The 17,376-nt window shown below is 40.8% G+C and overlaps 3 protein-coding genes across 3 annotated transcripts; all 3 read right to left on the minus strand.

The window, feature by feature from the left end:
• Positions 1-339: 339 nt before the first annotated feature.
• LOC118417003 (neuronal acetylcholine receptor subunit beta-3-like) lies at positions 340-8,928 on the minus strand. Its single transcript, XM_035822321.1, has 11 exons — positions 8,837-8,928; positions 8,382-8,567; positions 7,650-7,774; positions 7,415-7,459; positions 6,108-6,217; positions 5,414-5,520; positions 3,883-4,722; positions 3,372-3,474; positions 2,958-3,037; positions 2,380-2,543; positions 340-1,589 (listed from the first exon to the last, which is right to left on the minus strand). The coding sequence occupies exons 1-7, from the start codon at positions 8,925-8,927 to the stop codon at positions 4,436-4,438; spliced, it is 951 nt and encodes a 316-aa protein (XP_035678214.1). The 5' UTR covers position 8,928; the 3' UTR covers positions 340-1,589; positions 2,380-2,543; positions 2,958-3,037; positions 3,372-3,474; positions 3,883-4,435.
• On the minus strand, positions 1,334-3,915 carry LOC118418136 (acetylcholine receptor subunit alpha-1-A-like). The gene is made up of 5 exons (XM_035823969.1): positions 3,883-3,915; positions 3,372-3,474; positions 2,958-3,037; positions 2,380-2,543; positions 1,334-1,589 (listed from the first exon to the last, which is right to left on the minus strand). Exons 1-5 carry the CDS (start codon positions 3,913-3,915, stop codon positions 1,334-1,336), a joined length of 636 nt encoding a protein of 211 aa, XP_035679862.1.
• Positions 8,929-9,124: 196 nt separating the features above from the next.
• Positions 9,125-15,547, minus strand: LOC118418137 (dorsal-ventral patterning protein tolloid-like). The gene is made up of 8 exons (XM_035823970.1): positions 15,462-15,547; positions 14,831-15,030; positions 13,596-13,757; positions 11,841-11,978; positions 11,149-11,416; positions 9,802-9,944; positions 9,306-9,467; positions 9,125-9,138 (listed from the first exon to the last, which is right to left on the minus strand). The coding sequence occupies exons 2-8, from the start codon at positions 15,015-15,017 to the stop codon at positions 9,125-9,127; spliced, it is 1,074 nt and encodes a 357-aa protein (XP_035679863.1). The 5' UTR covers positions 15,018-15,030; positions 15,462-15,547.
• Between the last annotated feature and the right edge of the window lie 1,829 nt (positions 15,548-17,376).

Raw genomic sequence — 17,376 nt, forward strand, 5'->3', positions numbered from 1 at the left:
GGAGCTGGCTTATGTCACTGTCAGTAAAACCGAACAAAGTTTCAAAAGCTTGTCGTCAACATGTATTTTGATCTCGTTATTTTATCAGTCCTTAACTTATTTAGCAAGTGTCGTTCAATTTTATACCGTCTCTCCACTAGGACAGCGCTTTCGCGGCGCGCGCTCTCTGTGACCTAAAATTTGACAGATCGATCAACGAATTGTATAGAAAGAAAAAACGAATCTCTTTTACGCTTTTGTGTTTTGTCGTGTTTTGTTGCCTACATTTTTACATTTCGTACAGCGTATCAAAGATGCATAAATACGCTTTAAATTACAGTGAGCTAGATCGAAGCGCGATTACTGTCTAGTGGAAGGGGTGCTTTATTCAACGCTGATTAAAGAATTGAATTAAAGACACAGAAGCCGAGAGCACAGCATTGTATTGGTGTCACCTAAAATAAGTGGTCAGGTCAGGGACCCTAGCCTAGATCTAAAGACGTCTACTGAGTGACCTGACGAATATGTATTGTAACATATATCTATTACACAAGAACTAGAGTCAAACGTTATGTTTTTTTCGCTTACAATAAACAAATCATAAGTGTGAATATTAATTGTCTTCAATCATGGAACCCAATATATATTACTACCCCCAGTAGCTTTGATAAAATCATACTTATTCATGCCTACCATAAATGAAACATTTTTCTTAAAAAAAGCATGAAGTTGTACTAAAACACATGGTTAGATACATGTTCTATCGTTAATGGAAAATGCCAACAGAAGTCTCAATTACAACAGGAAAAAATACACATCAAATGACCATATTTGACCAATGGGAAAGAATTAATACTACTGATATTCAAGAAAAAAATCGGTTTAGATCATACAGAACACTGTAAAAGCATGGTTGCAGTAACCCAGTATTACCACACACTTCTACGAGTATAATTAAAACACATAATATTCAGGTAAACATCGCTTACATACACAACACAACACCAATACACTCCATATTTGCTATGGATTCTTGTAAAATAACATGCAAGTTGCAATTGTTGCAGACATATCAACTAAAACCATTATCAACCCGACATTGTATCAATTTTCATCAAGGTTTTACAGTTTTATCTTAGCTTTACATTCAATAAAAGCTAATAAACTCAACATTTTAAAGCAAAATATCCAATTTTTACCATTGTAATATACGATATCTTGGATACCTTCAGTTTAACTGATAATACTATGAGTATTTGCCGGATTTTGTTTCATATACAAAATTACATATCTTTAGATGTCTTGCACACATTCCACAGTTTGATTACACGGCTGTAATGTATCATTCAATGTATCATTCTTCTGTGTTACCTGCAGCAAACCTGATGATAGGAATAGAGACGACGAGGGAAAATATATAGAGAACAATACACATCCTGTCTAAGACCCTGGCCAAGTTCTGATAGTCCGTCTTCGTTTCGTCTTTCTTACGAGTCTTGGATGTTCCTGAGATCGCGAGGGTGTTCACGGCATCAGCGAGGGCGCTGATGGTGCTTTTCAGGGAGAGCATCAGTTCCATTTGGTTGTTGGGTTCAGCCGGAGTTGGTTTACTAGAAATCGAATCAAAGATGTTAGGTTAGTTAATATAGTTTAGTTTTCCCCCTCACCAATGGAACAGTCCAGTCATGCGTCATTGGAGGATGGTGTTAATAGATCTGACTCGTGTGAATGCACGCTGTTCTACTACGTCCTGTGTTATTTCTGGCAGCAGAGGGATAGAAGCCGGATTAACCAAAGAAAGGTACAGTCATCAGAGGAACTTAAACAATGTCAGGGTAAAATGTAATGGCAATAATCCTAATGGGTTAGGAGAGGAAGTCATAGTCTGTTGTTTGTGTTGGTTTTCAAAGATAGCTCTTAAGAGAATGGGGATTTGTCTAATTAATTGATTGATTGTATTGCATATCCAGTAAATTGCCTCATGGCGTAACACACGCTTATATTGGAGAGTACAAACTGCATATTCGGACAGATGAATTTGATCCAATCACACCGTGAAGGACGCCCATGCGTTTCAATAAGTGCGATGTGTTATTTTACGTGCTCAGAGAGTGGCTCTCCTCAAACACGACGCGGGACCTACATCTAACGTCCATTTTTCTCTGTGCGAAGTTAGGAAATTCGCGTTAAGTGCCTTTCCTGATGCACTTGTATAGGGTCGATAAATATTAGGGTACCCGAACCCAAGACCTCTGCGTTCTGGACCTTAGACCTTTTTGCCACAGCTACGTCACCATTTCTGAGACAAACTGCAGTACTAGATATGTTAAAGACGAATTGATATATATACTTCCTAAAACTTGGCTGATAAAGCACAGGTATGAGGTAACGGAAACCTACCCTATTTTCTTCTCTTCATCGTTGATCGTCTTCTCAGCATCCAAGTTTACTTCAAGGACACACTTTTGAGCTGGGCGTTGTTGCTTCGTCAAATCCCCGAGTAAGACAATCTTCGCGACGTACCGGAGGAAGACCTTCTTGATAAGAATGGGAAGATTTCCTTCCTAAAGGAGAAATAGAAAACTGATTATTTATCTTCTGAATAAATATAGTAAGAGAGGTGCTTAGTGTGTAATGATGACCGTCGTACTGATTGTCAGCTGAAGATGTGATGTCAGGACATATCAAATGAGGGGCTTGTTGTAACTTGCTGAAACAGTACCAACAGAACCACTAAGAAAAATTCCTTTTACAGACTGGTGATAGTGCCCAGAGTGACCTATGACTGTGTGCGTTGTCCTGAACTGTCATCATGGAACAGCCCATGATGTACCTGGCCCGTAACCTAACCCGGTAAACAGAAGATACTCGGGAGCTGTAATACGGCTGGATACCAGACTACCCATAACCAGAGGTTGCTCACTGAACGCAGAGGGCATTGATTGATAAAGGATGAATGGGGTAGATTTTTTACTTACCCAAGTGCTGATCTTGATGACGATAACAGTGATGAGCATGAATGTCCCCATCATGCACATGTACAGGACAAGCAGGATCGCTGGAAGTACATATAGACAAGGCAAATATCAGATACATTCATACATATGGTATGAACAGTGTGCTGTCGACAACCCTTGCCGCTACTATCAAAGAACAAAAGAGCTCGCCCCATAGCATTTCGAAAAAATAGCTTATCGTGGAAGAGAGGCTATGATTCTGGAATCCGTTTTCTATTATACATACCCGTCACTCATGAGTTTGAAATTCCTTTTCTTACTTCATCCTGTTGATATGTTTAGACCATGGGAATTCAAAGATAGGCAATCGTTAAGTATTCTGCTAACTTACTGAATACACATCGAATGTGATGTAAGTAACATGAGAACCCTTACCTACAACAGGCATGGACCCTTTGGCTGGTAAGACATCAGTGATGAAGACCAGAGACACAACCATGGACAGCAGAATCGTGATGCCAAATGAAATACGATCTCCCTAGGTAAAACAGACATTTGTACAAAAGCGTAAGCACATCAAACTATAGTTTTGCCTATTTTGAAGTCTTTGAGATAGATACGATCTTAAAATTGATAATTTTGATTTTCGTTACCCTCGGTAGGCATGTAGCAAACTTTGCTTATTTGTTTATGTTTCTTGGATTCATTCTCAAAGCTTCGCATCCTCTATCTTTTGTCCTCTATCTGGTTCTTTCTATTGGAAAATTATCTCGCAGATTGCCTTATGTCGTCTGCTGTGATATCAATTCTTTGTCCTGATCAGGAGTCATAGATTATGATCAACGTACTAAATTTATTTTGGAAAGATATTTGTAGTCAATGCAGCCACTGATATCGAAAAAGAATATATTTTTCAACTATTGGAAGACGTACGCCATCTACTGACCTTGTCCGTTGGAAGTAGGAATGTGATGCACATGATGATGGAGAGGATGATGGGAGGAGAAAGAGTGGCGCAGAAATGGAAAGTCGGGATCCGCTTAAATGTTACTTCGATACAGCCGGACCCAAAAGAGCCACCTGTGACAGATACCTGGTGGAGAAAAACACATAGCTCCATATGACAGTATATAGACCATTCTCAAGCCCCGCCCACGTCCGTCACACTCAGGAATGCAATACAAAAACGTATAAAAGGTAATGGATAATTATGAATCCGCTCTCTTATTGGTTAAACTTTTTTTGATTGGCAACCAGTTCGGTCTACATGTCAAAGAGTACACCTATTGTGGTATTGTGGTATCCCAAAGTAAGACTGCACTTAAGTGTTATGATTTTGCCGATTAGGCTTTGCAATATATCCCTAGCTAGTACGACAAGTGTAATATGGACCATGGACAAAATATCTTCTGTTCGTCAAACCAATAGTTTCTATTCTATCATGAAAAATGCAACACATTCAAAATGTATTTTGGGTACTTAAGAAGTTATGGTGTCAGCTATTTGTTCAGTGAATAGCTGACTTGTTTAGATATTACTAAGATAAATCTGCATAAAATAAACAAACAAAAGACAAACAAGAAAACAAATACCGTCCATTCGGCGTTCCATTGGTCCACAACTTCCTTCTGTTGATCGCCACATTTCATGAAGTGTTCTATGTACGACTCCGACTCTAGTGGCTTCTCGTTGCCCTGCTCTACAGGGCAGTTGAACCGTTCTACACTTGTTGTGGTTCCGAGGCATACTGGGCAAGTCATGGTGTCAAAGGGAAACAGTGCCGGTTCTGTGGCAATAGACATTTCGTGAATGGACATGAAATTAGCAAAAGGTGTCAGAGATGTCACTATTGGGCAGTGGAGGGGTCACACTAGCTGGGGCATGGGTTCGATTATAATACCAAACCCCTCAAGATTCTTCTTTTTTTGGCAATGCCAAATCCAGAGACTTTCTGGGTTAGAGGGATCAGGAAATGTCAATGATGTCCCATTTTGCTCTATATGTGTTCAGTTTATCAGTTCAGTTGGCCAAAGGATAGATGTGAGCTGGGTTATGCGGCTGAGAATGTTTTTAGTTAAACAAGAGAAACTGTTGTGAAATGTATAGTTTGTCAGGAATTTGAGCTGACCATCCCCCTTTTTGGATCAATGATGCATTTTGTGAATATCTGATGGATGAAATTCGGAAGAGTATTTTCAGTGTTTTTAAATACAGGCTGCTATGGTCAGCCCTAACTATGAGGTGAACTCTCTTAGGGCGGAGAACATGGGACGCACAAGGCCCGAGACACTATCACTGAAAAGCGTTTAAGCGAAGACTATACCAGGATAGGTTCCTTTATGAAAACAAATGTTATGTGTCACGTGTCATCAACGTGTGAAGTGCGATATTATACACTGTATACATACTTGAGAGCATAAACATCACGTGTCAGTACAATGGATTTTATTAAGGTTTATATGCTATCGAAATCTTACCAAGGTCACAGGTTGTCGTCAGGAGATCGACAATGTCCCACCCCACCTCTCCATCACTTGTGACCGTCACAGGTGCAGCCGGGAACATGCTGAACTTCGCATCTGAGCTGTAAGTAATGTAGAAACATACCGTTCTCAGCTATGCATTGAAAGTTCAGCCTGGGTACCACCTAGGTATTAGTTCGCTCCAATGTTCGCTTCTGCTCAAAAGCAGAGAAGCGACAGCATATAGTGTGTAATGAATGCAGAGCTAGAAGTGACTGTATAAAGCGTATAATGAACGCCGGAGCGAACTACTTTCCGGATGGTACCTAGGCTATTGAAAGTTGTTTGCGATTATTAGCTCTGGAGTAAAACTATAATTCGAAGGTCTCATATACAACCATGAAATATCTAGAATATCTTGTAGTGCATTTCTTGCGTTATCCATAATGTTACTTTGAATTTTTCACTAAATCTCTCCATGCAATTTTTCAAGCCCGCGGGAACAACTTTGGACCTGGGCAAAGCCAACATTCGATTCACGCCATTCTTCAGTTACACCATCTTCAGCCATCTGTTAATCTGCAATATTCAAACAAGCCTCTAGAGGGAAAATAATCCATAGCATTTCGTTGTTTTCCAAATTCCTACTTACATTACTAGCTTGTTTTTTTTGGATATCGGCAATTAAACAAAATGCAAAATTGCTTACTTTCTTATAAGGTAGATGTTAGGAATCCACACGTCCTCTGTGGTTAGGACCAGTTGAGTGACATTGCCATACTTCGAAGGTGTCCAGGACAGGCGATTGTCTTTCCAGCTCTGTCAGAAAAAAATGTCACAAACTAACATTTGCCACATGCGTTTTTGAGCCGACGTAGGATCGTCTCAGAGGCTTTAGGACAAACAACTCCGAGTCGTGAACTCCGAGTAAGTGAAAAATATCGTTTGTCACTCGTTCTCATTGAAATGTCGAAAATGGCATTTTTTTGGTCGAAAAATAAATCGGCTTTATTTTCAGTGAAAACTACGTGGTTGTTTAGGAAAATTCCTCTTTTAACCATAGCCAGAAAATGGCAACTTATTATTTTCGGTCCCATTGGTAATGCATTACAGGGCATGTAACAAACGTTACCGGTAACGTTTGTTACAACAGTAGACTTTACCCTGTTTTCTTCGAAAGGACTCACCTTATTGACTACATCATTTAGGTATACGTGGACGTCCCTAGGGACATTTAAAAAGTGGTCAGCTTTTTTACACCAGGTCAAATAGAAAGTTTAGACAGCATCGAACAATGGTAACGTTTGTTACAGTCATTTCTGTACAACATTTTGTTAAGCAAGGTGGGATACAAATGACAGTCAACAACCCTTTCTTGTTTCTTTAGAAAGCCAGAAAAACTCTATAGCGTCACAAAAACGGTCATTTCTAGTCTTATACGTGGATAATATCGTACTCATGGTGGTAACGTTTGTTACAGAATCTGGCGACAGGCATAGACCACCTCACAGAGCCTCCAAGATCAGTGACAGTAGCGATCTGACGTGATCGGTCGAAGGGCCTGATCAGCTGGTTTCACCTACCGAACAATCATTCTGGGAACTGAATTGTTACCTTTTTGGCTACTATTAGAATTCTTCGTTTCTTCCCAGGCGACAGCCATTTTTTTGGGGGTGAAATCCCACCCAACCCCATAATAATGTTGTGAGCCATTAACCAATACGATTGTTGTTGTGCTTCTTTTGTAAAACATCACAGGGGTTCTGGAAAAATGAAGGAACCAGTGATGTTGTCTATAATTTGCTCCATATCAAGGCGTAAAGTCAGGCGACAGCATTTCGACATTTAAATGAGAACGAGCCCTGTACGTAAAGAATACTTAATTGATAAACAAAGGACGTAGAAAGGAGATGTTTATTTGCAAACGTTTGGTATGGTCGCTATATGTATATGATTGTGTTAGTAGTAGCTCATAGTGATGTACTCTCACTGTACTCTCCATCAGGACATACTTACCAGACGGAAGGCCATGGACCCGAACATATGTTCATTTTTCTCATCCTACGAAAATGAAGAAGAAATGAAGAAATTGTATGATACACTTACAGATATGCAGTTGTAATAGCTAAAAATCCTTAATATAATAATTGAGACTTGTCAAAAATTTACCTAATTTTGTAAAAGCAAAATGTAATTGGTATGCCATTAAAATGGAAGGTGCTAGTAGTTGTTAGTATTACATAAAACTTACTGCGTCGATTATTTCGACCACGGCTGCTTCGAAGCTGATATTGACATGGCCTGTGCTGGGAGGAAGCTGAGGCAGGTAGCGGTCTGTGGCCAGTAGTGTGTTGGACAACTGTATCCTGTAGTCAACTGTACAACAATGATATTATATAGAAAATATAAGATCATTCAGTTTTGTTTTGTTCTTGTCTTCGCCAAGAAGGCCATGTTTTCAGTTGCGCCATGGCGAGGTGGGTCTGTTTAAAGTTCAATAGCATGTAACTTGAGAAGTTGTAGAATGATTTTTATGATACTTTGTAGGTGTGTAGCGGTTGTAAAAAGGAAGGTCAAGCTCGAAAATGGTTTACGCCAGGCGTTTTCCTACGGTACTGCAGCGGACTTTGTATTTTCATGCTTTTGTGGACAACATAACTCGTGAAGCTGCGAATTGGTCTTCATGATATTTTGTAGGTGAGAAGCGGTTGTGAAAAGAGGGAAGGTCAAGTTCGTAAATGGTTCACCTGGCATTCTCCATCAAGGTAAAGCGATACGCAAATTAACAATAACTCATGCAGCTGGATGTGATGTTTGGAAACAGTCAGACGTTTTTCAGATAGCATCACTATTGTCAGTGACTGTCCACATTGACGAAATGGTAGAGGACGCTACCTGAAACTCCCGACCGTTTCAAGACATATATCCAGTTGCTTGAGTACCTGTAACCTTGCGAAAGCCTATGTCATTTTTAGTACCATACCCGAACATCCAAGGTTGTCCGTTTTACTCCATGTGCCGTTCTCTGTGCATGTTATGGACATGTCGTCATTCTCCCTGATGTAGCCTGCGTTACAGTTGATGTACACCTTTTCGCCGGGCCGGTGGAAGTTCTTCACCGGATTCCTAGTCCCGAACTCCACGTCAGGGGGGACGCCACATCCGATTGCTGAAGAAGTGAGAGAATATTTGTAGTTAAAGGGACACGGTACCATGTTACAAGTATAAAGTTTATGATATGTTGCTAGCTGTAGCCACATACCTCTCGAACAATGCATACGATGTGAAAACGGTTTTCAGTTCACGACTTCGCACCCAGAGACCTTGCGATTGATGTCAAGGTTGGCCTAGGGAGTACACTTTTCATTAACTCTTATCTTAAGTTGGGGCTTTAGCTGGCATTAAACTTCCAAGAGGCATATTAGGGCTTCAACTCACCTCCACATGGCTTGAGTCCACACGGTTCCACGGTGACAAGTTCGTTGCTGCCTGCTGTACCAGAGTTTACCAGACAGGACGGCTCTTGCATGTTTTCTGCGATAAAAGATATTTACATTCAAGACGTTCAAACGTTGTATGTGTTCGAAAATGACTTGGTATCTTCAATAGCCATCGCTCCAGTCTAGTTGCTGCTTTTGTTTGCTTGGCGTGCTAACAAGTTGCGTGTTTATACGCTGACGTCACATGGTCACGTGACCGGCTTCTGGTAAGATGACGTGGAATTGGTTACATAGGCGCGTCTAGAAAATTTAAAAACACACTTTGAAGGGCCGTTTAAACTTCATTGATCAATTCTCGGGGTTACAGATACTTTTCAAGAATGTTTCGGGGAGCCATATACACTTTAAGTTAACTTGTACCAGCAAAACAATCATTTTCCATGTAAATGTACAGGAATATTGCTTACCTAGACCAAGGTTCCTGCAGAAATTTTCCCGCGGGTCTGCCCAGTTGTAACTGTACAGCAGCTGTCCAGTCAGAACACTCGTCCAGTTCAAGCACACCCTGTCACTCTCCTCGGGTAGGGTCGACATGCCCCTGTAGTTCTGGCCCTTACCGTAGTAGCAATCTGGAAAAAAGACCAGTGTTATCAACAGGGCACGTGACACAATCGGCAACTCTGTCTTGTCAATGGTTTCTCGAACTTGAGGAGTGATTCGGGGTTGCGAGCTAGGTCGGCGCGGTTGGTGGTGTTCGTTCGGATGTGCGAGTCGTCAACTTTTTGAAATTTTTCAAAACTGTCAAAATTGTCTCTTGAGCTAAAACTGGTCAGATTTATCCCGACCTACCGCTATGTGGAGAACACTCATGCAACATTAAGTGCCAAAACCAGTGTACTAAGTAAATGGAGATTCATGGGAATGACAAGTGATTTAACTGAAAAGATTTAAGGAAAAAATCACCTTGAGGAGAATCCAAGTTGAGGCAGTCTGTACCATTCAGTCCACTACAGTCCGTGGACTGAAGAGTTCCATTGGCGAAGGCTGATGGGCACGCCGACTTTACTTCCTCGCACAACGACTGACAAGGCACCTGCTGTTTTGGACTTTTGGAAATGACAAACAAAAAAATAAATCACTTTTAGGACTTAGAGCAGCTCATTTTCAAACGGAATTTCGTGAAAAATTGGATCAATAGCTATAGACATGCTATAACAAACGTTTTGGCTAAACAAAATTGCAATAGATGATGAGGAGTAGAATGTTGCGAACGTAACATGCTCAGACTGTGAGCAGTTTCCATCTAAACTCCACTAGCTATGATTAGACTGGAAGCTCACCTATGTTAGCAGTAATCATAGTACAATGCTCATAACTTTCTTCCAAGACAGAGGTATACACGGATATCGAATTTTTAACGACCACCTGAGGTGTAAAGGATGCCATTTCATGACATCCGGGTACTCCAGTCATCACTAAACAGAGACGGTGGGCGTTATAAACTTCCTGGCACTTTTGACCAACTACTGACGGCACGTATCTGCAAGATCACGTGTTACAAAGATCACGTGTCTGTGATCACGTGTCTGAAGTGATTGGTCATCAGTATTGGTCCTGAAGAAGGCGACAGTTGTTGAAAATTTGATCCGTTTACACCTTTGTGTTGGATGAAAATTTAGCATGCGTACTGGAAATTAGAGATTGATTGCTGGTTATATGGTGTAACATTGACTATCATAATTCCACCAGGTTCCATAATACCGCCATCTAAAAAAACGGTAGTATAGAGGTCTTCCCAAGATTGTCTTGAACGCCGAATGTTAAATATCTTAAATGTAATACAATTCAGATATTTAGGTGCTGAAGACAGTCTTGAGAAGGCCTCTATAACAACGTGTTTTGAGGTGGCGGTATAATGGCACCTGGTGGAATTATGCAAAGATTGCCACAGACCGGGGCACACAACTGGCCGCAGGGGAGGTCGAGGTCACATTTATACCAGCTCAGTAACAAAAGAAAACGTCAAGGAAATAATAATAAAAGGAGTGGGGAGGGGGGCTATACTGCCAATCTGAAAACAAGTCTCTATCTACCAAAATAAACAAAATGAAACAAAAGAAATACTGTAAGCCCTGTCTAAAAACCAGATGGCATGTTTTCAGGCCAGTAGGAGCCTCTGCCCAGGAGGATTGCGATGGATTACAAATCTATGGGCAGAGCTCTCCTACAAGGCAGCCATCTTGATCCGTGACCTCTGACCTCCCATTTTTTATGCATACGTGATGCAAGCGTATGAAAAACTCAACGTACACAAATTGAACTCCCCTCGATGAGAATTCGACTGTAAGTAGACAGCGAGGCATCAACAGCGAGCAGATGAACAGCCGAAGATGTGGATGGCAAGACGTGTTGACAGTCTTCATGTTCAACCACTCTGGTGACTCCAAAGTGCCGTTGATGCTTTGATCGAAGAAGTTCGTTGCCGTCGTTCTCTCGTACCCGAGATCTTTACAGTAGTTGTAGAACTCCTCAGGAACGCCGATACATTCCTGGTGATTATCCGTTCCTCCTGTAAGCCCTGTATGATCATAATAAAAAATAAACATGTATCTAAATTTATGTAACAAAGTATGTATATGTACCATCGTTATTCGTTATTACAAAGATCTCCCTCTATTATGCATGGTCGAAGTCCCCTTTTAAATTGACATATAAATAATTTAAAAGCCACAGATCATTAAATAATCATAAGAAAGAAATTTGGCAGAGTTTAAGATACAATAGTCGGTTTGTACTGTTTTCTGATCAGACTGGAAAATATATGAGTACCTTTAAATTGTTATACAATAGTAGATATATAATGCATCAATTAGCATACAATGGGGCTATGCACCTTTTTTATGGTGAATGAGGACATTTTCAACCGAACTGAGTACAGGCCACAACAAGGGCAACCTAATACAATGTCATGTAAATTAGCAAAGAGCCATATCAAACCTTACCTTGTTCTCGTCTCACAGTACCAAATGTTGCATTGAATCCTGACCGAGAAATGGAGCCATCAGACACAAACACTACCGACATCGCATTCGTGTTGGATGTGATGCTTCTGCTGGGTAGCGTCTGTCCGCAAAACTTTCCTGGGAAAATTAAACGGACAAGAAACAGATCTTAACTTGAAAATTCATCTAGAAGTTATTCTTGAACTAGTCTAACTGTAATATCCAACACAAAAATTGGACTCCACAAATTTTCGACTGTACAGCACCAGTCTTTGTCAAGGAATTAACACTACACTGCTGCCGTGACGTCACGTTATGCAGATAGACCACGTGACTCAGTGAGCAGTGGATCATAAGTTGCAATTTTTGTGTTGGATATTACAATTAAACTAGTTCAAGAAGAAACTGATCTTTTTCAATTGGGCACTGTGGACTATTCCATCGTTGAGTATGAGAGAAAGACATTTTTTCTAACTTAGCTTTTATAGTCACGAGTCATTCAGTAACTTTTTAAGCATTATTTTGTCCTGGCCAGTGGTTTTTGTTTGAGCCAAAACCAATTTATATCCATAGTTAGTTAGCGCTAGATTTTAGCCGTCGATCAGGCAAAGGAGCATGGCAATAATGCCGTTACAGTCTACCGAGATATCAAAACAACAAGTTCAGAAACAATTTGATCAATGATATACAGTCAAACCTGTCTATAGCGGCCACACAAGGGACCGGACAAATTTGGCCACTATAGACAGGTGGCCTCTGTATAGAGGTGGCAACTTGTAGATAAAATACCCAAGGGACCGACAAAAAGTGGCCACTATGGACAGGTGGCCCCTCTGTAGAGGTGGCCCCTAATACAGGTTTGACTGTACAGTCAAACCTGTCTATAGCGGCCACTCAAGGGACCGGACAAATTTGGCCACTATAGACAGGTGGCCTCTGTATAGAGGTGGCAACTTGTAGATAAAATACCCAAGGGACCGACAAAAAGTGGCCACTATGGACAGGTGGCCCCTCTGTAGAGGTGGCCCCTAATACAGGTTTGACTGTATACATGAATCACTTTCTTAATTGTACTGTATTATATCATTCATCATCGGAAAACATGTTTACTGCCATCATTTATAATGGTGCTCCGTTTGCTGTGGTCGTACATTCGACTTTTGAATGTATGGTCAAACAATTTTTGTATCATTGTAAAGGGCAATAGATCAGTTTTCAATTTATACAGAACAATGGATGAATTAACAATGGAGATGTGATTGTGTTTTTATGCTTAGTGCATTTCGACTTTGAATAGAAATATTGATATTGATAGATGATGAATAGATGTGGAATTCATGATCAATCTAAAAGAAATGAGATGCATCTCTTTGAATACATCTCTGATTTTAATAGTGACTCCATGTAAGATTTAAAGTTGAATGGTTATTTCACATCGGGCTGGTGCAATGACCGAGTGGTTAGAGTGTTCGCCATGCATTCGGTAGGTCGTGAGTTCGGTCCCTGGTCGAGTGATACAAAAGACTTTAAAAATGGTACTTGCTGCTTTCTCTGCTTAGCACTCAGCATTCGGGAAGGAGCATGAAAGTTGAACACACACCACAACCAGTAGACTAGCCCCCTGTTGTAGTGAGTGATTGCACAAAGTTGTGTGGCCAAGGGCTACTGAAACTGAGATGGGCGACGCCCTATGCGCCATCAGGCGTGGGAAGGAACTTTGACTTGACTTGGTTATTTCACACACAACTGCCTTACCGATAAGAGTGTCCCAGCCTGCTCTGTCACGGCTGTATACCGCCACGTAGTCAAAGTTACATTCACCCAAGATGTTGGTCCTTTCTAATTCGAAGGCATGGAAAGTCAGCCGTATGGTTTTTGAAATGCTTGCCTCTATCAGCCAACGGATGCTTAAACCGTCTGCAGATGAAAAAGCATGTATAAGTTTCATCGGGTTGGCAAGTTTACGTAATAAACCGCATCTGCAAGCAGCGACACCTATAGCTGCAGTGCAATGTGAACCAGGCAGGATTGCCCTTACGAAGGTGTCAGACCAAACGTCGGTTGAATAGAAGACTTTTGTTCTGTACGAAGAATTCTGATAAAAATAACAGATAAAGCGGCAACAACATTATTGTTACAACAATCTCTTTCAAGGCTCATAAACTACGAAAGTCTGTCACATCTCTAAAGTATCCCCTTGATCAATGTAGTACCTCACCAGCTTCGTCTCTTGGATGTTGCCAAAATACACGCAGATGGATATCAACAATTATGATCATATCAAGGAAATGAACATTGAGTGAATGAACTTTTACAGTACAATTATTGTATAGGGTATGTACTATGTTGCCTCGATTCGTGTTGCAACTTTTCTACTTGTTTAGGCTTTTTCACAAAGTTCAATACGCATGTGCGGGAGTCAGGAATTCTGGGTAACATGTCAAAGGTGAAGGCCCCATGAATGCAAAAATCCCTCCATTTTGCAGGTACCATTACGTTCCGGACATTGTAATGCAAATGTAACATCGGTCGAGACGAGACCGTTTACTTATGACGTGCCTTCACCTTTGTCACTGTTGTTGTTGTTATTGTAGATATCCTTGCTTTACGTCAGATTTTTCTCCGCTAGACATATGGACCCTTGGTACTTCTCACAGCATTGTCATATTACACAGACTACTTCGACATATTATCCAGGATTCCTGTCGCTTGCACATGCGTAGCGAACTCTGTGAAAGGGCGTATTTCCAAACATTGGGAAACTCGCCCTTTGTGGAGTCTGCGGAGGATGTCATTCCTAAAATCTACTTATTAGAATAGTTTTAGAATCTATTTTTTAGTTTAGTCTTAGAAACCATGTTTACTGCATTACTACCCTTTGTATCTATATGCCTGTACTTAGCCCGATAGGGCATGAATGTGCAATAAAGGCTATTACTTATTGTGGCCTAATTCAATGAAAGCCGATACAGAACCTAGATTGTGCCTACCTGGATAGTTTTGAGGAAATTCCGGGCTGTTGAAGGTTCCATTAATAGTGCCGGCTTGCAGAGTGATCTCGGTCTGTACGCTTGTCGGCCATTGTGGTTGTGCCTCCGATCCGGATGGCGGGAACTGACCGCACGCAAATGCAAAGAGGACGACAAGAGTGCCGATGACGAGATGTGGTTGTCCCATGCTGATTTGTTCTCTGTTGGACAGATAGTGGACGTTAATTAGTATTTTTGCGCTCATTTATGCAAAGTTAACTACGTAATAAAGACATATTTGTGAACTGCCTCCGAATACTTCGTCCTTATAGTTCCACGAAGTATAGCGGAGTAATTCAAGCTACATAGGTCGCAGTCAATGTACCTGTATACAGTCAAACCTGTCTATAGCGGCCACTCAAGGGACCGGACAAATTTGGCCACTATAGACAGGTGGCCTCTGTATAGAGGTGGCAACTTGTAGATAAAATACCCAAGGGACCGACAAAAAGTGGCCACTATGGACAGGTGGCCCCTCTGTAGAGGTGGCCCCTAATACAGGTTTGACTGTATTTGTAACAAATATAAAGACATTTTTCATTTTAAAAAGTATGAAAGACACCTAGATAAGACACAAGTCTAAACAGGACACCTTGGTACATCCCATGCTTGATCACAGATCTCGATAAACACAGCTAACAGATGTGTCTAACAAATAGACACGAGGATTGTTTGGTGCCTATTCAAGAAAGACTATTGAAGTAAATAATAAGTCCCGCGAGTTTTGAAAAGAACCATCTGTCGGTAACAGACAACAGGAAATGTAATTAAAGACCGGTCCGCTTTAATTAGTACCCAGACACACAGTGAAGATTGACAGTGTACCGATTAAATGACTCATATTGCAGGTGTGAGAAATGCGAAAAGACCCAGGTGTAGTTCTTAGAAGGCACGGCCAGGGAGATGAAAATAAGGCCATATTTAACAAGACGGTGACCACGCTGCGACCTCTATGTATCCTAAATCGGATTTGTGTAAGCCTCCATTTCGTATTTGGAAATATCAAGCCAAATGTAAAAGTAAGACTTAAAAGACAGCAACACCCGCGATAAAAGCCTAAAAAGTTCATTCGAAAGTTCATTCTAAAAAGTTCATCTATGAAGGCGCGTAGATCGGAAAAATTTAGATGGAAACTAAGAGTGTAACATGGCAGTCACATGGCAAAGTCTGGTGTTTGCAAGCACGAATCAAGAAAAGGGCTCGGTCGACGTGAGCTTAAAATGGGCATTTTCAGCCAGAGTACGGCCGAATACCTGGCTAGAGCTTCGGGCAATTTAGCAGCTCGTTCGTTGGGATTAAAACCTTCTTGTGGACCAAAAAAAACACACCGAGCCCAGTTCCAATTTGTGACGGGGAAGATTTTCAGCGAAAAGTACGGTCGACGCTCGGGCGATTTTGAAATTCGACGAGATCCAGCCGATCTAAAAATTTGGCTGGCGTGCGCTTGAATTGTGGCGACCGTTGAGCAAACAACATCGGTTTTGTGTGATCATTTTCATTTTATAATAGATTTATGATGTGCAATCAACGAGACAAAAAAAAAGGCAAATCACATGAAAATTTGTTTTAGTTAGAATTAAAATTTTTGAACGCTCAGCAATTGTAACCTCTAGTGGAAAACTACAAAACACTAGGCAAAACTAAAAATTTTCAACTTCATCTCAGATTTCAAAGTATACAAAGATGTTGGAGCATAGATCGTAAAATAAGCACGAGTAAATCCATGCACAAAACATTAGCAAGTTGGGATGCATGTGTCGCTTGCTTGAGGGTTTTTTGGGAAAAAAATATTGGGAAAACGCTATCCCTACCTTGCAATTAAGAATGTCAAATTGAGCTAAAATTTTCGTCGACCGAAGAAGCCTAGAACGCCGTCGGAAAATCGTTCATGATTCTGGACATTCTTTAAAGATATGTTTGCGTTCCAAATATTCGGTCTCTTTTCTGTTTCTATAGAAAGAGATCAGAATACGTCGAATGCTCATGAAATGCCATAAGAATAAACAAATGTGGTCAGAGTAATGTTATAATAAGCTTCGAATCAATTACACAACGATTTTTTGAACATTGAGTAAGGCCCCTTCACACTAGAAGCGGAATCGGCCGACATGCCGTAAGAATGACTATTCTTTGTATATTTCTGGGTATTTGCAGTGCATTCTAGAAATTCTCACTGGGTGCCAGATATTTGTGCCCATTCTTGGGGCCGTCACGAAAGTTTTTGTCATGCTTATAACTGTCGGGGTGCATTTGAAATAGAAATATCGAAGGCGTTAACGGCATTCAAATAAGTGTAGTCTAAATGCAATATGACCGCATTCTACGGCATTCCAACACTATTCGAAACATTCTAATGCACCGAAATGGCAAGCCACTTCAAATCCTGCCAGAATGTGGCCAAAAGAATATCTGGAATGCACTTTCAATATTCAGAAATAGACAAAGAATAGAAATTCTGACGATATTTCGGCTCATTCCTTCTCTTGTGAAGGCGATACAAAGACCAT

Source organism: Branchiostoma floridae, chromosome 6 (genome assembly GCF_000003815.2).
Source record: "Branchiostoma floridae strain S238N-H82 chromosome 6, Bfl_VNyyK, whole genome shotgun sequence".
NCBI lineage: Eukaryota > Metazoa > Chordata > Leptocardii > Amphioxiformes > Branchiostomatidae > Branchiostoma > Branchiostoma floridae.